The sequence below is a fragment of the Equus caballus genome, chromosome 22 (assembly GCF_041296265.1).
Source record: "Equus caballus isolate H_3958 breed thoroughbred chromosome 22, TB-T2T, whole genome shotgun sequence".
NCBI lineage: Eukaryota > Metazoa > Chordata > Mammalia > Perissodactyla > Equidae > Equus > Equus caballus.
In genome coordinates, this window is record NC_091705.1 from 24,989,133 (window position 1) to 25,010,234 (window position 21,102).

Below are 21,102 nucleotides of genomic sequence, written 5' to 3' on the forward strand. Positions count from 1 at the left end.
AATCCTGATTGCTAGTTTCCAGTCTGGACATCTCTTCTCTACTTCAGGTCACTGCTGAGGTGACATTCACAATGATCATTTAGCTGCTTATGGGATTTAACTACTCATCCTCAGTTCAAAGGTCTTATGCTTCTGTGAGCCTGGATGGTGCTTCCTCCTGTACATCCTCACCAGAAGACACAAGCTGGTTTCCTACGACAAGCCTTCCTTCAGTTCTGAACTATGGGACTGTCTTTCTACAATGCCATGGTGGTTTGGTGGCAACAGTAGGTGGAGAGTGATGTTTCTGGGCATGATGACAGACGTTTGGTAGGGGTTGAAAAACACCCACCTGAATCTGCTGATGCTCATGAGGTCAATGGGGTCTTCTAAAGAGTAAAGGGCACAGTTTTCTGTGAACTCTGGGATGTTTCAGTCCTTGTTTTGCCTTTTTGTCACTGTGACCTTGTGCAAGTCATTCTCATACCCCAAGGCCTCAGTCTCCTCATCTGTGGAGAGAGAGGGATGGGCTGGTCCTCTAAGGACCTCAAACAATGATAGTGTATTTATTTTTTCTTCGAGGGGACAACCTTCCCTAGCCTGAGCAGCCCTGTTCTTCTTCTTTCTTGCATCCAATTTTTCTTGAATCTTATCTGCATTCACGGGCTCAACTTCCTTACATCCCTTCCTCTTCTCAATTCCTTAAAATAAGACTTCTTCTTCCAAAAATATGACTCTCATCCAAGGCATTGATAATCTTTTTATTTATAACTACAGTGACCCTTCTCTATGCCTATCTTTCTCAAGCCTTTAGCAATGAAAACTTTGGACTACTTTGTCCTTCCTCCTACACTTCCTCATTGTCATCTTTATCATCCTCTTGCTGAGAAGAGAAAAGAGTTCATTACAACTCGATGCAAATAAGCAAAAGCACAGTATTCAATGACTTGTGTGTCTGTCAGCTTCCTGGATGCTTTCCTCGGGGGTCTCCAAGGCAATTACATGCAGAATGGCCACAGCTAAAGGTGTAACCTTTCTGCAGCAATCATTTCATCCTTCTACTTTCCCTGTTACCATTGGCATCCCCAACCTGAGACATGGATAGGAGCCTCACCTGCTCCCTCACCCTTCCAGGTTTACCTCCTGAACATCTCTCAAATCTGGCATTTTCACTTCATCTGTAGTAACCGTGTGTCATCATCTCTACCTGGAATGTTACATCTACCCCCATCCCCCAGTCCACTCTTCCTAAGGACAATGGAGCAGTCGGTCTGAAATCCACACTCATCTGCACACTTAAGTCCTTTAAGATCTCCAGTGTAATGTCCAAACTCTGTTCTATGGCTCAAACCACACAGACCAGGGCTCTTTCTATCCCATGAGCCCTCAAGTGATGGTTAAGAATAACAAGGCTCCCCGTGCAGTGGAAGAGCAATTTATTTGATGAGGAACATGGAGTATAACACATGCCTAGTGAGAAAGGAGGGGGAGCAGTTTCCTCAGAGAGAATGCTGCTCTGGTCTGCAAACAGCAGCCATGTCATTGTCCAGAACATGGGACAGCCTTTTGTGAGCCCTCATAAGCTGGGCGTGGAGTTGGTTGAAGAGCAGGAAACGGTTCTGTTGGGAGAAGACCCAGATCAGAATGGAGACTCAAGGTCACTGACTCTTCTTGGTATTGGCCCATCATCAAACCCATCCTCCAGGGGGAGTCTCATCCTCCAAGGCAGTCTCAGCATCAGAGGGAGGGGAGGAGGCTAAGACCCTCAGGATAGGGGTCTTGTTTCAGCCACAAGGGTAGCCCAGGCCTGGGGTCAGCGTACTCCTTGTGCATATATTGTGCATATATGAATGAGTGTATGTCTGTGTATCCATGTGTAGTTGTGTGTGGCAAGCTGCGAATGTGTGCACATGAGTGTGAGTGTGCTGGTTTGAGAGTGTCCCTCTATATGTCTGTCTGAGTGACCACATGTTTGTCTGGGCATGTGCCTGTGTGTGTCTGTGTGTACCCATGACCGTGTGTGTTTTTGGTTTGTTGCTATGATGCAGTGCTGCCTGTGTCTCTCCATCTCTGTCAGCATTTCTGTGGATGTCTCTGTGCATCTCTGTATGGGTCAATGTGGCTCTTTGTCTCTCTTTTTGGAAGTCACTCTCACAAACTCTCTTCTGCTCCCTACCAGGAGCCAGCTCCAAAATCCTGGGGTTTGGGGAGAAGCACTCACCAGCTCAGCAGAGGCCAGTTCCTTCCTGGAAGGCCTAGACTTTAATGGCAAATTCCAGTCTGTAGACCATCATGTCTGGAAAATGAAAAAAACAACCACCACCACAGACAAGAGTGATGATCTCAGTGTGAAGGAGTCCAGTGATAACTCACATGCTCCTGAGGCCTGAGGCCAGGAAACGGGAACTCTGGAGATCCGCCCAAGCCCACACAGGGTTTGGAGGGGGCCTTGCCTCCTCCAGCAACCAGCCCAGATGTTCCCCATGTCTGGGATGATGGGGGAGACAGGGTCTATACCTCAGCATTATCTGGATAAATCAAAGTATAAAGGAAACTCAAACTGGGGAGAGTTGAGGCTGGAGGGAGCTAGCATCCTATAGTGTGCAGGGACAGAGCTCCTCAGGGGAAAATGCTGCTCCTCCGGAGAGGGAGTGAGGGCTTACCGATCGAAAATGGTCTCCACTATGGGGGTGTCCGAGCAGCTGAGAACCTCTTTAAGCAGAGAGCACACCTGACCCAGGGGCAGAGAGAAGAGTTAGGCAAAGTGACACTTTAGGGGGACCCAGGGAGCAGCAGCATCCCCAGGAAAGATTCTCTGGGGACATTTTCTGTCATTACTCTTATTTGATTCTCAGCAATCCCACATCCACACTGGGCAGAAGGAGAAACTGAAGGCTTGTGTGTGAAGTGCCCAATCACAAAGAGCCACTGGTCACTCTGTGACGTGACATCTGTTTCTAAATAGGATGGGCTCCTCTAGGAGGGGTGAGATTCTGGTTACAGGAGGCACCCAAACATGAGCTGGAAGAGGGCTCATCTGTGCCTTAGGGGGCTGCACTGGGAGTTTCTTGGGGCAGGGACCAGTGCATTTCAGCTGCAGTGTGAACTAGCACAGGGCTTGGTCCAGAGCAGGCACCAACCAATGCATTTTGAAAGATGGAAAAAAGAAACATGCACAGATGGGTGAATGGAGAGATAGACTGATGGAAGGAATTTACTTATTAAGCTGAGGGACTCAGAAAAGCTCACCCTGGGGCCTCTCTCAGTCTGATAAGCTCTAAGAACCAAGGATCAGGAGTCCCCACTTCTACCCACTTACCTTGCTCTGCACCAGCCCAGGAAGGATCTTACTGAGGCTTTTGAAGAGCCTTTGAAAGGGGACAGGGACAAATCTGAAAGGGAAAAGCCATGGGGAGATGCAGAGGCCTGGGGTTGGTATGCAGAAGGCTTCAGAGGGACCACTGTGCCCAAGGCAGTGTCAGCACCAAGTAACTGAGAATGGGCCTTGTCCATCCACACCCGCATGCCAGCAAACACCAAGGGGCCTATCCAAAGGGAGTCACACCCTACACAGCAGTGCACACAGTAGGTGTGTGTAGCATAAACACATAGTTCCAGTACACAGTAGGTGTTCAATGAGACTTTGTAGAATCCATAAATGGAGGAACAGTGCATAGTATGTAGTTGTCATGAGGATTTAACAAGATGATACATGTGAAGCACAGTATACGTGTTCAGTAAGTGTGAGCCATGATGATGATGACTCCTGCATATTACGCAGGACTCAGTCTCTCTTGTGACAGTAACTGAAATCAGTAACCCAGTTATGCTCCAGAGCTATTTTACCCCTCACTGGGACAAAGCACATTCACACCGATTATCTTAGTGCATTCTGTCAACAACCCCGATGTGGCTCCATATTACAGTTATCTGAAGAAGCTGAGACTCAAGTTGGGAAGCACCGGCCAAGTTCACACAGGAAGCCCTCCACCTCTCTCCATGCCCCTCTGGTAGGTGGAACTTGAACTCAGATTTCTTGTTGCCTAATCTAGCATAAAATTGGTCAGTCCAGCCTAACAAGGGTTAAGTGACTATTTACTGATCCATTTACCTTTTCATCTATCCCTCTACTCCCAACTATCCATCTTCCCTTCCTCCTATTCATCTTTTCGCCATTCCCCCCTCCCACTCATCCATTACACCATTGTTCCATCTTTCCAACCATCCACCCATCATCCCATCCTATTGTCTCTGGGCAGGAGAAGTCAATTCTCTGGCCTCACCTGTTAAGCAGGGTGATTTTCAGGCTGTCAGCAGAGTGAGTGCAGCTGTCAAGGACCAGGGGGATATTCTTCTGTTCATCTTGTGCAGTTAAGAGTTCTGCAGTGATGTTTAGCTTCACACCCCCCTTTAACAGACTTCCGACCAGGAGCCTGTGGACGAGACAGTCTGGTACTACATTCCAAGGCAGAGGAGGCTTTTTCTTCTTGCCAGGAATTCCAGCCTCATCTCACTCCATCTAGCCCACACCTGTACTCATCTCGTTTCCCAATAGGTGAAACCAAGTATCCAAGAGGTCAAGTGAGCTTCCCAAGTGACCCAAGGTCACTCAACATAGGAGCAAAAGAGCTGAATTTGGAGGTTCATGTCTCTTAGACTTCAACACTCCCTTTTTGGTTCCCCATGGTCATCAGAGTCTCCTTTGGTGAGTCATCTTCCAACCTCCCTTGGAGCCCACTCACATATTCACATTGAGGATCATGTCCAGAGGGATGGTGACATAGAAACGGCCGCCATCAGGACTCTGCACAGTGTCAAGGTCCAGCAGCCGGGGATGAGTGACCTTCACACTACCCAGGGAGAACCATAGGAGACAGAAACATTAGGTCCTCTATCCAAAAATGTAGAAACCACATTTAACCCAAATTTACCCATCCCAGAGGTGGAGCTACCCATGAGATGGAGTCTTGTAGCAAAAGCCAGATGGGTTTTGAGTCACACATCAGTCTTTCCCAACCTCTGCGCTGGGTCAGATCCTGACACACACATGGCCCTCTCCAGATCTCAAGTCTATGAGGTATTGCAGGACAGAGACTGTGTCTGGGTTATGTTGGCATCCTGTATGCCAGCTTAGAGACTTACAAAGAAAGGGGCTACTCCACATTGGTTGACTTTGTGGATTGATGAGCGGATGGCTGGATGGATACGTGGGTGGATAGGTGGAAAAGTAAACAGCTAGATGGAAGGAACGATGGGTGAATGGATGGATGGATGGCTAAGTGGATGAGTGGATGATGTATGGCCAACTGGCGTAAGTCTTTCATAAACATTTATGGTTAGGAATCACTCATCCCACTATGACCTTGAATGGCAGGTTAATCAGCAATGTTTATCATGGAGATTGAGGAGCAAGAAGTCAGGGAGAATGGAGAGAGCCTTTTCTCTGGGCCAGCCACTGCGCCAGGTGATTTATATTCTCTCCAGTCCCCCCAATCTTTGTTCTCTGTGGATACCGTAATCTTCCTTTTAGAGATGGAGAAACCAATCACAGAGAGACTGAGTGTCTTGCCCCAGGTCACCCAGCAAGTACATGGTGAATTTAGAAGTCGAACTCAAGGCTATCTGTTTGTCTTCAAGTCAGGAGCAAGCACTGGGTGGGAAAGAGTCTTGGAAATGGCTTTGATCCAGCCCTCTGAAGGACTCAGCCTTTTCCAGTTTCCTGGCATCAAGCTTTCCATTATTGCTCCTTGCTTGGAGATCTCTCAGGTGTCTCATGGGAAACACTGTATTATATTATTCCATAGATATCACATTGATGATGTAACTGAGGAGAGGAGCTTACACAGTGTTGCTTACTCCAAAGGCCGCCTGTGTTCTAAGGGATTCCATAGGTGAGGGGAACAAAATTATCATGTGTAGTGAAAAAAGCCTTGGGTCTGGACTTAAGTGAATTGGAGTTAGATCCCTGACTTTGCATCACTCTCGTTGTGTGAGCACAAGTGCATTTCTGTGCCTCAATTTTTCCATCTGTAAACTGGGGATTATCAAATCTAACTTGGAGGGTTGTTGGGAGGATTACAGATGATGCTGGGAACTCAGGATATGCTTCTGGACTGGGGATGGTTATTGGTTCAAGAGGGCTGTTATTCCCTACCAGACTGTGAGAATGGTCTCAGACCGAGTCCTGAGCTCATCTTCAGACCACCCCCTCCCTCCTTCCAGGCCACTGCCTGCGGCTGTCTGATCTCCAATGGGGGTTCTCTCTTGGGGAACAAGGCCCTATTTTAGGGCTACTCACTCAATGATGTTCATGAAACGGATCACGGTAGCAATTTTCCCAAGCAGGCCCCCAAACACGGCTTTGGTAGTGACTCCTTCACCCTTCAGGGTGTTCAAGAGTGGAAGCTTTTCGAGACTGCCCAACAGACCCTCAGATAACAAGCCATTGCTGAGAGCTGGAAATGGATATAGGGGTCCTCGCGGGTCAGATTTGACAATTCCAGATCCTTAGCCCCACTCCCTCGCTCATCCCTGCCCCCCTCCCTCCATTGGACAGCTGGACACACAGCTGAAACAGGTTTTCACAGAATCTCACTTACCAATGCTCAAGCTTCCAGCAAAATCTGTGTGACTTAGGGCCGGGGAGGGAGCCACAGTCAAGGGCTGGGTCTGGTTTAGGCTCAAGGGTAGAGTTTCCAGGAGGGCTGTGGTCTGGCCCAGTAGCCCACAGAAGACGATGAGGCCCCCAATCTGAAACATCTTCTATCTTGGTATCTGAGGACAGAATGACTGGTCCAATGTGGCACAGATACCAGAGAGGAATTCATCCATCTGCCCTCACCCCAGCACACCAGGGAGAGAAGAGCAATAGCTAACACTGCACCCCATTTCCTCCGAGCCAGGCCTCAGGCTGAGCACTGCACACTCAGTCACCCATGTCATCCCAACTACACCCTAAGACGTGGGCACTCATCACTCGCATTGCACAGGTGAGGACATGGGGGCCTAGTGAGCTTAGGTAACCTCCCCCAAGGTCACAAGCACACAACGCAGACAGGATTTAAAGTCAGATCTTTTTGACCCAGAAGCCTCTGTTTAAACTAAGTGACCATCAGATTTACTCTCCAATTGGGCTTGCTCACAATGGTTTGAATCAGACAAAGCATTTGAAAAAACTAAACACACCAGTGGCTGAGGGACTGAACTGCTTTGCCATTATCCCCATTAAGTCCTTCGGTCTGGGTCCAGCCCTCAATGGTTTGTGGAAGTCCTTGCAAGTCACAGAATATCAGAGGCCACACTGTCATAGCCACCATCTCATCCAGATGAGTGCTGGGGAAACCCTGGGGCCACGCAAAGACCTCATTGCACAAAGACAACCAGGGGATCAGAGAGGAGTAATGACTTTCCCCAGGTCTCACAGCAAGTTGATGGTAGAGTTGTGGTTGTAGGCAGGTTTCTGAACCCTCCCATCACCCACTTCACACACACACGCACACATACACACACACTCTTTTCTTTACCTTTCTCCTTTCTCTTCTCTCGCAAGCGAACCTGGACAAACATCTGGGGCAAACCCTGACATCTGGCTCCCTTTTACACCATCCTCCCCCAGATACCATCAACCCTCTCAAGGGCCTATCTGGCAGCCAGCAAAGGTGCCCAAAGCTGGGACTGGTACCTACACTTTGGAGACACCTGGCTGCTTTGGGCAAAAGTCCGTCAACTGGCTGATTTCACCAAAGCACCATCCTTGTTGTGGCTGGCTGGGATTGAAAGAGCTGGTTGTGGCTTGCCTGGGGAGGTAAATTTGGATCAGGGCCTCTGAATCACTTTTGGGAAACAGACCTTTTATGGATACAATGAAACCTAAGGAGCATATTTCCAGAAAAATGCGTCAAAATGTACAAAATTGGGTGGATTTTAGGAGGTTTGTGGATCCTGGTGTGAATCCACAATGGCAACCTCAAGTTAAAACTCTTACTTATGGACTGGGCAGGTCTCACCTGGGCTTCTCAGAGGTCCTGGCGGCTGTCCTGGTCTCCTCTCCCCTCCCCTGTTCGCTTCCGCTGAGGAGGCAGCCTCTTTTATAGTGTGGGAATCAGGAAATGTGCGATCGGATGATGGGTTTCTAGATAATTCAGAATTCTGCAGTCTGGTGGTGTCCTTCAGGGCTCTCCAAAGTAAACCATTGCCAATCACATTTTAAGTAGATGTGACAGTTAAGCCATTTGATCAGCAAGATAAACAGACAACAACTTGAGATTGGGACATCGTTCAAGACTTCATGGTTTCATGAGTGGGGCTCAGGCTGGGGACCTACACTCCGAGGTGGCCTGCAAGATCAAATTTAGAACACTAGAAGCAGCCAACTGGAGCCAGGAAGGGACCTCAGGCTCCTATCTAGGCCCTTTTCCATTCCTGGTCCTATTCTTTCTCTCCAAACTGTCCAAGTGCCAAAAAGAGAATCTGCCTCATTTTTTCCTACATCTTGGAATTTGTGAGTCCCTCTTGCATGACAGTTCCATGCTGGGGGAGATACACCCTCACCAGAACTCTGAGAGGGAGGGGCTGCTGGTCCTCCTCCACAAATGAGGAAACTGAGGCCCAGTGGGACAAGTGCCCAAAGACACAGGGAGGATGTGACAGAGTCAGAACTCAACTCACTGGATGATAATAACCATATAAACAGTGTCAACAGCTGACACTTGCTGAGCTCTTGCTGTATGCCAGGCCTGCAACTGACATACATCATCTGACGTACATCACCTCATGAATCCTTGCAACTTTGTGTGAGGTGGGAATGAGGACCCCATTGACAAGGGGAAACTGAGGCTCAGGGTGTGAGTTGATGCATCCACAGTTGCACAGTGGGCATGGGGCCGAGGCATCTACACTCCGGTCCTTTCTCTGAGTCACTGTGCTGAGGGACAAAGACGCCTTCTGAACACTCACTGACCATTGTGCTTTCCTGCATCCTTGAATTTCAAGCTTTCCTGAAATTTCACTTTTATATCCTGGAAAAGTCTTTCCAGCTTCCCAGGCCTGAGGGATGCTGTGCATCCTGGTCTCTATCTTTACCCTTTTTTCCTCCCTTCCCCAAATGAAATAACAGCATTTGTCCCCAGATCTTGGGCCTTTGGAGTCTCTTTTATAGATGAAAGTACTGAGGAATGGAGACATGAAGGTCTTAGAGTGGGGAGAGCATGTCTTGCTCTGCTGAATCTAACACCTTATTAGCAAAAGCAGAGAGAGAAGGAGGAAATGCACATTTATCAAGCACGCTCGGTGTGCCAGGAGCTGTGCATATTTGAACCTCGTCTTGTCAGCAGTGGTTGGTACTGTTTCCCTCAAACGTCAGATAAGGAGACCGAGGTTCAGAGAGGATGATTACCTCACAGGGACACACAGCAAGTGAGTGGTGGATTCAGAATTTGCCCCTGTATCTGACACCCCTGTAATCAGTGGGGCCATGCTGCCCTCCCTCCCTCCAGGCCTTCACTGGAATCGCTCCCACTTCCTGAGAGAGTCTGGTCAATGACTCTGAGGCACCAGGACTGTGGCTTTGAACTCGATTATCCATTGAAGCACTTGATAGAGTCATCCCACAGCAGGTATGTTGTCAGTCATCCTCAAAGGGGGCCCATTTTCTGTTATCTTGGTGCAACTCTCATGGGTGGGGTCAAGTTGCTACTGTCTTATGGGGAAACAGAGGCAGATAAGTCAGGGGACTGATTAAGTCTGTGCGGCCAATTACTGGGCTCTTACAGCCTCTGGTTTGAAGCCAGGAGGCTGCTTCTGTTATTCTGGCAGAAAGGGGATGGATTTGGGCACAGATGGCCCTGCTTCAAATACTGTCAAGTCAAGTCACTCCAATCCTTGAGCTCCAGTTTCTGCATCTGTGAAAGGGGAGGGCGACATCTACCTCACAGGGCTGTGGGGGATAACGTCGGGGAAGCAGGCGGGAATCCTGTCCATAAACTCACGATCTAGACATTTTTCTTTCTAATGTATCTACAGTTTTGTTACCATATCAAAGGCCATTTTGCAGGGTAACAGAAACTTCCCCATTTCCCCCTGGGGTTTTATTTCTGTTCTAGAGGCTTCATTTGTGCCGAGGCATCTGAAGGAGGCTGCCCTGTCCCTGTTCTGACTAGAAATAAGAGACATCCACATCCCATCTGATCCCTGATGGGGGAGACCCTGTGCTTCCCTCCTGTCCAGACGCCCCTTAGATTTAGCATTTACTTCTCACTCCCTTGTTAGACAACCCGAGTTTCTGCTGTTTCTTGATTTGTTGGGCAGGACCAGGGGGAGTCAGCCCAGCCCATCTGCCCGGTTACATCTAGACCCTCCAGTTACCCTTCTCTCCCTGGGGTCTTGTCATCTCTCTCAGCTCTGGAGGGGAACAGGGGCAGAGACGCTCTTTTTTCTTGAATCCATTGACTTAGGTTTTCTGTGTCTCTCCTCCCATGCCAGGTTTTGCCTGGGGAGCCACAAGGGCATGAGACACTTTCCAGAACCCACCAGAACTATGTTCTCTTCGTTTCTCTTGGATCCTCACACTCCACCAACCCAACATGGGGAGTTGTCTAGTCTTGGGGACAGGAAACCTTGCTCCAGTTCACTGTAAGTGTGCTATTCTTGGTGTTGCCTATGCTCTGAGATTTGAAATTGAAAAACTCAGACTTAGAAAAACTTAAAACAAATTAACCTACGTAAAACTAGCTTTTTCTCTTGGTGCACATTTCTGTGAATATTAACTCTTGTGTGGGTTTACGTAGCTGCCATAATGATCAGGATATAGAACAGCTCCATCACCCCCAAAACCCCTTCTTCCCGCTCTTTTATAGTCACACCCTCCCCCACTCACTGATCTGCTCTCTGTCACTACCATTTGTCAAAGACCCGGGCTGTGGAAACGCAAAAGCTTTCTCTCTGCTTCTGCCAAAGTTGCCCTTCCTTGAAGCCACAGGGCTGCATGTTCCACTGCCCCAAGCAGGGCAGGAGTCGTGGGGCGTGAGGAAACGTGGAAGGACACGCCGCTCACATTTGGAGACAGTGTTTTCCACGTTGGTGACGTCAATGCCTTCCCTATGTGTTCCTCACAAACTGCAGGGGGTGCCTTTTGCTTCCCCCATATCACAGTGTGGCTGTGGTTGACAGCCTTTACTGGTATCATTTTTGTGAATCAAGGGATCCATTTTTAAAGGGCAGAGCTAATTTTATTTTTCAAGCGGCTCTGACTTATGCAAGGTCTGTTCTCTAGAAGTTGCGAGTGAGATCCTGGTTCTGTTTCCTGGGAGCAAGGTCAGGTAAGGCGCTGAGTTTGAGGGGGGTCTTCAAACGGCTTTAGAAACCCCAGTGGTTTTGTTGAGGGGCAGAGGGAAAAAGGATTCACAGAGAGCCTGGTGCTCCAATTTTGGTGAGAAAATAAATTTTCTTAAGCAGAGTTTGCTTAAGTCAAGTTCGACTTGCCTTGGAGATTAATCTTCCTACCTATATTTACAGCTAATAATTATAATAGCTTTCTATGAGACACTAGCACTTTATCCCATCTCTAAGAACCCTGTGGGTGCACTGAGGCTCAGGGAGGACAGTGACCTGACCCAGGTCACCTCAGAGGGAAGAGGTGATGTCAGACTGTCCTTAGGGCTGTCTGGCTTTGGTGTTCTTAACTTCAGGAGCAAGTTTGCATCTCAGAGTCTTCAGTTCAGAATGTGCCTGCTCGTGTTCTCTGGAGCCTCCCCACCCAAGAAATCAGGCAGCTGGGGTCCCAAGTCCAGCTCAGCTGATAACTCTGGGCACAAGTCTTCTGCTCTTCGAGCCTCAGTTTCCTCATCTATCATGTGGAGCTGATGGCATCCATGTCCCAGGGCTGGGAGAGGTTACATGGGGCTACATGCAGCACGTAGCCCAATCCCTGGCAGAGTTAGAGCTCTGCAGTAGAAGGGCCTGGAAGTTACAGGCACAGACAGGGAGGACTGGAGTAAGCTTCTGACCACTCATGGATGAATTTCTGCTTAAATTACCTCCCACACAAGACCCAGTATCATAATAGAGGTCCATTGTGCAACCAGCTCTTTCTGGAGAAAACACGTTGAGTTCACGGCTCCATGAACCTTAAAATGAAAGCAAACAGAATGGGAGAAACCCAAGGAGGCCCCTTGAAGAAGGAGACCCCCAATCTGCCCAGGATGGGTCAGGAGGAAGGCAGACAAAAGCAGCCTTCACTGAGGCACCAGACAAGCTCGCTGGAGGATGGGGCCCACCCTCCCATGTTTGCTCTTTGAATCACGAGCAGGAAAATCCCCACAAACTCAATGCTGTCAAGGGGAAGCATCTGCGTGAACACGGGCATTTAGGGTTGCAAACCCCAGCGAAGCATTTCAGATTAGAGAGTCCGAATTGAAAGATGGAGACATGGGGCTCTTTTGCTGTATTTTCATCTCGAGCTCTGGACACTTCCTTCCCTGAGCTTGTCAATCCAGCTGAGCACGTATTTCATTGTTTCCCCTCAGTGTGTGGGGAGGGTGTCAGAAGGAAGGGAGGGAAGGCCATAGGGGACATTTACAGAGGTCAGGAGTGCAGGCTTTAGAGTCTGGCTGCCTGAGTGCAGTCAACTTGGTCTTTCCTGGCTGTGTGACCTTGGGCAAGGGACTTTCTCTCTCTGAGCCCCAGTGTCCTTACGCATAAAATAGGGCAGGTCCAGATTCCGGGCACGGACCTATAGCACCCCTCAAGCCATGGTGTGTCAGTGACCCACCTACAGAACAGAGGAAGATTGGCACAGATGTCAGCTCATGGACAATCTTCCTCAAGCACAAAAAGAGGAAGATTGGCAACAGATGGTGGCTTAGGGTGAATCTTCTACACCAAAAAAAAAAAAAATCGTTAAACTACAAAATACATAATAAAAATGCACATAACTGAACAGCACAATGAATTTTCATAAGCTGAACATCTTCCCCACAACCAGTACCCAGATCAAGAAACAGAATATGAGCAGTTCTCCAGAAGGCCCTCGCACCCCTCCCAGGCACTAACCCTCTCCCAGGGGCAACCAGTATCTTGACCTCTGACGGCGTGTATTAGTTCCACTGTTTTTGAACTTCGTATAAATGGGAGCTGCAACATGTGCTCCTTTGCGGGGCTTTATGATGTTCATGAGATCTGTCATGTGGTCGTGTGTGGCTGGAGGTCATTTTCATCACTGTAGAGCATTCTGCTGGCTGACTAGCCCACAGGATGTTTGGCCACGCTCTTTAGCCATTCTTTTGATGGGCATTTAGGGAGTTTTTACTCTGCTGCTGGGAGCACTCTTGTACACGTCTTGTGGTGCCTATGTGCACATATTTCTGCTGACCGCACAGCTGGGAGGAACTGCTTGGTCAGAGAGCAGCCGTACATTGGGCTTTAGTGGATCTGCCCCCTGGTTTGATAAAGTGGTCGTACGACTCACCTCCCACCCGCAGTGTGAGGGCCCCTGTTGCTCCACATCCTGTGAGATTTCTGTTCCCACTTTGCAGGTGAGGAAGAGCAAAAGGGAAAGTGCCTTGTCCCAAACCTAGCTAGTGAGTCATAGGACCAGCATTCACCCATCATTTAAGCTCAGGTATTTGCTGAGCTCATATGCTATGCCAGCCTTGCACTGGGGCAGGTGTCGTTGGTCTCCCCAGTGCACACGGTCCATACCCTCATGGAACTGCTCTTTGGGCTGGGTTGAATTTGAACTCAGATCTGTTCGGTGCCAATGTTTATGCTTTTCCTCTCCATCACCTTTTCTCTACGCTCCCTTGGAGCCCAGCAAAGTGCTTGACGTGTAGGAGGTGCTCAATAAGTGTAGGTGGACTGAATGAGGGAACAGGAAATCTCCACAGGGCCTCCCCTGCATTGATGAGCAAACCCATAGATGGGCTTCTGGCTGCAAATCACAGGAAAAGAAAGAGTGTGTTCTTGGATATTTCTGGGCTGATGAGCAAACCCAGGTATATTTAGTCTCAAGATGGACCTTCATCAAGTCTGACTTTTGGAACCTAAACCTCAGGGCCCAGGCCGGGGGACCTCTGCACCTTCATAACTAGAATTTATTATGGGTGAGGACAGGATGTCCACAGGGTCTGTGGTAAAGGTTTTTGGGGCAGTGGAAGCCTCACTCTAAGGAAGGCGTAAGGTCCCAAGGTGTGGAATCTCCTTCTGATCATCAGTGCATCGCTGGAGGACACTAAGTCTGGTGTGTGTGTGGGGGGGGGGGGGGGTTGGCTGATTCACAGTTGGTTGAGTTCCTGAGCAGCAGCCTGTTCTATAAGAAGAAGAGGCAGTGTCAGTCAGCTGCATGTCTGTCCCTCCAAATCCCACGTCCACACTGACGGGGACCCTCATCCACCCATGCCGACCAAGGGCCAGTGCCAGGAGCATTTGTGTTAGAACTCTTTCCAAGTGATAGCTAGTGATGCGCTCCTTGCTGTCTTCCATTCTAGAGACTGTGAGCGCCGTGAGGGCGGGGACCGTATCTGTTTATCTGCAACTCAAGGGGCATGGTCTCAGTCTGGGGTGGGGCCAGTGCTCCCTAAAGGATTGAGTGGAAATCTTGGGAGAAGCCACAAGCTCTGGTGAGAGGTAGGTGTGAGTGACTTGGTGGGACACAGCCGGCTTGGTAGGGATCCCCTCTGCTGTCCCAGCTTTCTCACAGGACAGTAATGGTCATCATGATATGGTCACCTCTAAGAGATCTCAGAGCACATGCAGACCCCCCTGAGCAGGCCTCGCTGGGAGCTCCGTGGGGGCACCTCCTCCAGCCATCTTCCAGTCCTGAGTCCGCCTCCCTGGATGGACACAGACTCACCCATGAGGCTTTTCAACAGTTTCACATCCAGCTGCCTGAGGACTTCACCGGTCAGAGGACACACCTGGGCCAGCAGCACAGACAGAAGGGTCAGACCAGAGACCGGGAAAAGAAGGCTAGAGGCCTGTGGCTAGAAGCTTAGACTCCACTGGATTTCCACAAGCAATCATGGCAAGAGTGCTCCCTTGTATTGATCGCCAACCACATTCCATGCGTGTCTCTCTGAATCCCTGTGACAACTCCATGAGCTGTGGACCATAATGTTTCCCATGCTACAGATGGGGAACCCTAGACTCAGTGAGGCTAAGTCACTTGCCCAAGGACACACAGCCAGTAGATGGAAAAACTGAAATTTTTAGTGGAGATCTTTCAGGTTCTAAAACCCAGGGTTTGAAACTCTTTGCTGGGCTGCCATTACATATGCCCCGACCCTCAGACTCAAGGATGCCCAAGGCAAAAATATTTTTCTCAGGCTTACCTGACTTTCTACCAGGTGTAGGATAACTTTTTCCACGTTGTCTCTGAGATCGTGGAGTAAATGTTTCATCTTTGGTGGGCAATCTCTAGAAAGAGAGGCAGACGTACGGAATAGTCAGATAAACACAGGCAATATAAATGCCAGGTGCTAAGTGTTGAGTACACCTCACACAGTCGTTGAATCCTCTGCCAGCCCTGTCCAGGAGGCATCACAGTCAGCAACAGTCAAAGGGGCAACTCAGAGGGATGATGTGACTTGTCTAAGGTCACATGGCTCCTAAGTGCTGATTAGACCAGAACCAGGTGAGCAGAGCTCCAGGGTCCACAGTCTGCCCCCTGCACTGTCCTGTCCATGAGCATCTGGCATGATCTAGGCATTCAGTGAAAGTCAGATGAATAAATGAATGGACGTCCACCTAAGACTTCGTTGCTTCCAGCATCCTGGAATTCCAGAGAGAAACCTGATGCAAAGCTTGCCCTTGAGGGACTCAGTGTGTTGAGGTTGGCAGACTTGGTCAGCGAGGGTATGGATCTTCATTTACCTGTTTTTTCTGTCTTGTTCACCACTGTATCCCTAGCATCAAGCACACTATGCCTGGCACACAGTAGGCTCTCAGTAAATATTTGTTGAATGAATGAGAGATGAGGAGGAGCTTTAGAGAAGAAGGGAAGGGTATTCCAGGCAAAGGATCAGCACGTGCAAAGGCACAGTGGTGTGCAAATACATGGCGTGGTGAAGGAGAGGTGGCCCCTTCTGAGACATTAGAGGGCAGAGGCCTGCAGAGTAGGGCAGGGGAGAGGACCGTAGGGCCTTGAGTGACATCCATCAGTTTGCCATTCATCCAGAGGGCTCTGGAGAACCACTGGAGGGTTTGGAGCAGGAGCTGAGGACAGGAGCAGTTTTTTGTGCTAGAAAGTTACTTCTGCTGCAGGGAGAGAATGGACCGTAGGTGGTGAGGTCTGAGTTGGGGGAAGTCAGAGGACACTCCTGCAAAGACCCAGGTCGTGGACTATGAGCCGGGGGCAGTGGCTGTGGGATGGAGAGAAGGGGAGCAAGTGGGGGCGGCCAGGAGGTCATTGATGGGAGCGGGTGAAGAGGGGCTGTGGGGAGTGAGGAGGGAGAGTCCGGCTTCTGGGAGGTGGCAGGGCCGACACTGAGGTGGGGACGTGGGAGGAGAGCAGATCCTGGGGAAAGGGTGAGATCCGTTTGGGGCTCATCCGGGAGGTGGTGGAGCTGTGTGGCCGCAGCTAGGAATGGTCACCCTGGGGAGGGGCAGCTGGGACCTTACTGAGTCAGGACTGTTGTGTGGACGCTGCCGGGCTCCACGCCGCAATCGCCTATCACCAGATCCCTCCGGCCAAACTCGTCTTTGTCCAGCCAGAACTCCACAACGAGGTTCGTGTGCACATGCGCCTTTATGATCTTGTCGTTGAAGGGCCTGGGGACAAGAGAGAGGAGGAGGGGAAAGGGCAGGAGACGGAGGAAGAGCAGGGGTGGAAGCAGCTGAGGAGAAGAGTGGCTCTTTAGACAACAGGACAAACCGGCCCCTTGGGCTCCTCCTGGCCTGCATGTTGAATCCTGCAGTCGGTGATTATGAGAAAACTGCTATGAGCCAGAGCGGCTTCTGAAAGTCCTTTAAATAGACCAGATTAGGGGCCTTTGGAAATTCAGAAGCTGAGAGTTAATCTTATTTTTAAAATCCTCACCGCTTAGCTGCAGCCCTTTCCTTGGGGGCTGTGGATGTTAGAGAGTGGTTTGAACAGAAGGAAGGAAGGGTGATGAGATATTCAGAGTTTCCCTCTTTTTTTTAAGTCAGTGTAGTGAACTCACGTAGGTTTAAATGAACAAATGACCTGCTTCCAGTGACTAATAAGGGCCATCCACACATTAGCTGAAGAGACCAAGGAACAGAGACGTGCAGTGACTTGCCCAAGATCAAACAGCCAGTGAGTTCAGATTCCAGGATTTGAAATTGGGTTGGAATAAGAAAATATCTGGGTCCCCAGGTTGCCAAATTCCCCTCCCCCGCATCTGCCAGGTTCCCATTAGGAGGAACAGCGCCCCTCAGACCCCACTTCTGTGTGACGCACAGTCTCAGGTCAGTGTCAAATGCAAGGGAGGTGTTTGCGGAGAACCACTCCTTCTGGAAAGACATCTGGATCTCGCCACAGTCCAGCTGAAGGTTGGTGATGTTGGCGCTGCACAAGGAGAGAGCAGAGGCCCCGCAAGAGGGAGGGACCAAGACGTCAAGACCTCGGGCTGAGAAACAAGCCTGGCCCATCTGTAGAAAGGGCCTGGCAGTGGGATTTGGAGTCAGATCCTTTACAGCTTCTCTGAGGGCAGGAGCCCCGGGCTGCACGTTGTCCCAGGGTCTCCTGACAGATACAGCTGATCTGTGTGACCCACAGCCAACTGCAGACCCAGACCCTGGGCCTGTTCTCAGACCAAGCCTCCCCTCTCACGAGATGGCCCCAGCATCACCCTCGTGCGCAGGCCCACAACCCAGGAGCTGTCTGTGACTTCTGTCCAGCCCTCATCTCCACATGCAGCCCATTAGGGAATCAAGTTGTCTCTGCCTGCAAAATATATCCTGAACTTGGCCATTTCCCATCACCTCTGTCACTTTCACCTGGTCCAGGTCACCATCACTTCTTCCCTGGAGATGCTCTAGTCTTGGGTTCCTTGCCACGAACTTGGCCTCTCTACAAGCTCTTCTCCATATGGAAGCCAGAGGGGCTCTAACACTTCCTGTCACTCAACATTCTCCACTGGTTTCTCACTGCTCTTGGAATAAAATCCCAACTCCACACCATGGCCCCTAAGACCTACAGGTCTGGGCCCACCTGCCTCTGTGACCCTATCTCCTATCATCCTCCCCATTTTCACCTAGCCACACAGGAGTTTTTCTCTTCCTCTAACACACCAGTCTCTTCCCTGCCTCAGGGCCTTTGCACTCCCCATTCCTCATGTCCTTCATGGTACTCCATTCCTTCTCTTTATTCAAGTTTCTGTTTAAGGGTTGCCTCTTTATAAAGGCCTTCCTGATAGCCCCTCACGCTCTCACCCCTCACCTTGCTAAATTTGTCTTGGATACATCCCTCCATCTGAAGTTACTTATTTACTTTCATGGTCTATATCACCAACTAGGATGTGAGGCCCAAAACGGCAGTGACCGTATGTCTTGTTTATAGCTATATTCCTAAGACCCAGCCCAGGTCCTGGTATGCAGCAGGTGCTCAATAAATAATTGTAACAACTATTAAAGGAATGAATGAGGCGAGGTGATTGTGACTGCACACGTCAAGGAAAACTCTGCTGGTGAGCACGGGTGCTCATGAAATGGAGAGAGTGAGGGGTTCGAATCAGAGAGATGGGAGCTCAAGCCTGGAGATGCAGTTGAGCAGCTTGGAGAGTGGGAAGCTGAGGGAAAGAGGAGGTGAGCAGGACAGGGCCAGTTCTGCATAGTTAATGGAGTAACCAGTGGCTGTGCATCCACCTTGTGCAGCAGAGAAAGCTCCCAACCCCTCCTGTGGGCGGGGACAGTTCTCATGCCCATTTCACTGATGAGGACCAGAGGCCCAAGCTCAGGTTGCTCAAATGCCTTGCCCAGAGTCCCACAGCTGTCAAGCAAGACAGTGGAGTCGGATGTCTGACTCTAGTCCTGTGGTCCTTTGGCTCCCCAGATGTTTATCAGGCTGTGCTCTCTGGGTTCCCATGTTACAGATGAGGCCAGAGTGGTCCAGCAAGCTCCCCAAAGCTGGTGGCAGAGCCAGGATTAAAATGCAGAACATTTTACTCCCAAGCCCTCACTTTCAATTACCCTGATAGGCCACCTCCCCAAATGACCACTTGTATTGGGCCCCCTACTCATCTTGTGTTGGGACTTACACCTCCTTCTTCTAATCTTTCTTTGCCTTCCTTCTTCACAGACCTTGCCCCTCCATCCCCTTGGCTCTGCCCTCTGACCTAGAGCTTTACAAAGAGTCCCTGTGCCAAAGGTTGAGTTCAGGGTCTCGTCTGCCTTCTTGATGATGCTGGAGGTTCATGCTGCCAGTTAGCCAGCCCACCATCCCTGGGCCATCTGGCCCAAGGCATTCAGACTACCCAGCAGGTGGGTGTTCTGGATTTGCCCTTCTGAGTTGTGCTTCATGAAGCCCTGGGCAATAACTGGAATTGGACAAGGGACCAGTGACATGACACAATGTCATGGAAAAGGTGGGGAGTTTGGAGCCAGGAGGCCTAGGCTGCATGGTGGTGCACCCACTTCATGCTGAGTGCTTGGTGCCTGTCATCCTCTTTGCCCTCAACCCTGAGACCCACATTATTCATTTGCGAAATTGTGCTTTGCAGATTTGATGTGACATACCTGCACTGGTTCTGGCATTCAATAGCTGCTTAAGGGAGATATAAGGGTTGAAAGTTCCCCCAGTGCTGTATCCCTGAATCTGGGAAACACAGCCTAACACTGAGGATGCAGATCATGATAAATGTTGGAGAGAAAAATAGGTGGGCAACCACTCAGCTGAAATCCTGAGAAAACTGACAAAGGCATTGCAGACCAGAGGCCTACAGCAATTGTAAGCCCCTGAGCCTAGCAACCAGCCACGCTAGGGGCATACGTATTTAAGAGAAAAACTGCAAAAGGAATGTGCTATTAGACCTTGCAACCAACTGTGCTGGGGCTCCACACGCCCAGTAAAGATTTGAAGGGTCCATAGCAGCCACATGCAGCTGAGCGTTACAACCAGACAGCCAGGGGGACAACCTAGCCTCCCTGGGCACCTGCAGCAATAGCAACCCTGCCACAACAGAAGGACACATGCAGCCCATGCAGGGGACGCCCCTGGAACATATTAACTGGTGATGAGAGGGAAGCACACTGCTGGGCCTCATAAGGTATCTCTTACATAAGGCCCCCTCTGAAACATCTAGAGATGTAGCTGTCCTACCTAATACATAGATAAAAGCACAGAGAAATAAGCAAAATGAGGAGACAAAGGAATATTTTCCAAGTAAGGGAACAGGACAAAACCCCAGAAAAAAACTAAGCAAAACACAAATAAACAATCTACCTGACAAAGTGTTCAAACAAAAAGTCATAAGGGTGCTCACTGACTTTGGGGGAAGATTGGATGAACTCAGTGAGAACTTCAACAAAGAATTGGAAAATATAAAAAAGAACTTATCAGATAAAGAATACAATATTGGAAATGAAAAAGTCACTAGAGGGACTCAATAGCAGAGTAGATGATACAGAAGAACAGAGCAGTGAGCTGGACAACAGAGTGGAGGAAATCACCCAAGCTGAACAGATGAAAGAACAAAGAACTAAAAAGAATGAGAACAGTGTAAGGGAACTCTGGGACAACATCAAGCACACTAACAGTTATATTATAGGTATCCCAGAAGGAGAAGAGAGAGTCAAAGGGGCAGAGAATATATCTGAGGAAATAATAGCTGTAAACTTTCCTAACCTAAGGAAGGAAACAGACATTTAGGTACAGGAAGCACAGAGAGCACCAACAAGATAACCCTAGGGGGACCCACACCAAGACCCATTACAATTAAAATGTCAAGAATTAAAGATAAAGAAAGAATCCCAAAAGCTGCAAAGGAAGGCCACCTGGTCTGGGATATCTTGTTTTGGCAGCCTGGGTAGACTGATAAAGATTGATATTCCCCACTGTTGAGAAACACAGAGAGACAAGTATGCTTATTAGTGGAGTGAGTGTAGACCGGCACAGCCACTCCAGAGAGCGACCTGGCAGTCTTCAGTTAAATTGAGTTAGCACCTGCCCAA

At 49.5% G+C, this 21,102-nt stretch overlaps 1 protein-coding gene and 1 pseudogene across 1 annotated transcript; both read right to left on the bottom strand.

Moving 5' to 3' along the window:
- Positions 1-1,399: 1,399 nt before the first annotated feature.
- On the bottom strand, positions 1,400-7,743 carry LOC111769903 (BPI fold-containing family A member 1-like). Its single transcript, XM_023625934.2, has 9 exons — positions 7,503-7,743; positions 6,579-6,753; positions 6,278-6,434; positions 4,722-4,829; positions 4,263-4,412; positions 3,299-3,371; positions 2,643-2,710; positions 2,201-2,275; positions 1,400-1,598 (listed from the first exon to the last, which is right to left on the bottom strand). Exons 2-8 carry the CDS (start codon positions 6,736-6,738, stop codon positions 2,242-2,244), a joined length of 750 nt encoding a protein of 249 aa, XP_023481702.2. The 5' UTR covers positions 6,739-6,753; positions 7,503-7,743; the 3' UTR covers positions 1,400-1,598; positions 2,201-2,241.
- Positions 7,744-9,406: 1,663 nt separating this feature from the next.
- Positions 9,407-21,102, bottom strand: part of LOC102149575 (BPI fold-containing family A member 3-like) — a 33,023-nt pseudogene continuing 21,327 nt past the window's right edge.

What these genes read in the sequence shown, in the direction of transcription:
- LOC111769903 (XM_023625934.2), bottom strand. Translation starts at nt 6,738, where the DNA reads ATGTTTCAGATTGGGGGCCTCATCGTCTTCTGTGGGCTACTGGGCCAG. An exon ending in AAAATCACCCTGCTTAACAG is followed by an intron (nt 3,372 to 4,262) that starts GTGAGGCCAGAG and finishes TTTCCCTTTCAG; the next exon opens with ATTTGTCCCTGTCCCCTTTC. An exon ending in GTGGAGACCATTTTCGATCG is followed by an intron (nt 2,276 to 2,642) that starts GTAAGCCCTCAC and finishes TTCATTTTCCAG; the next exon opens with ACATGATGGTCTACAGACTG.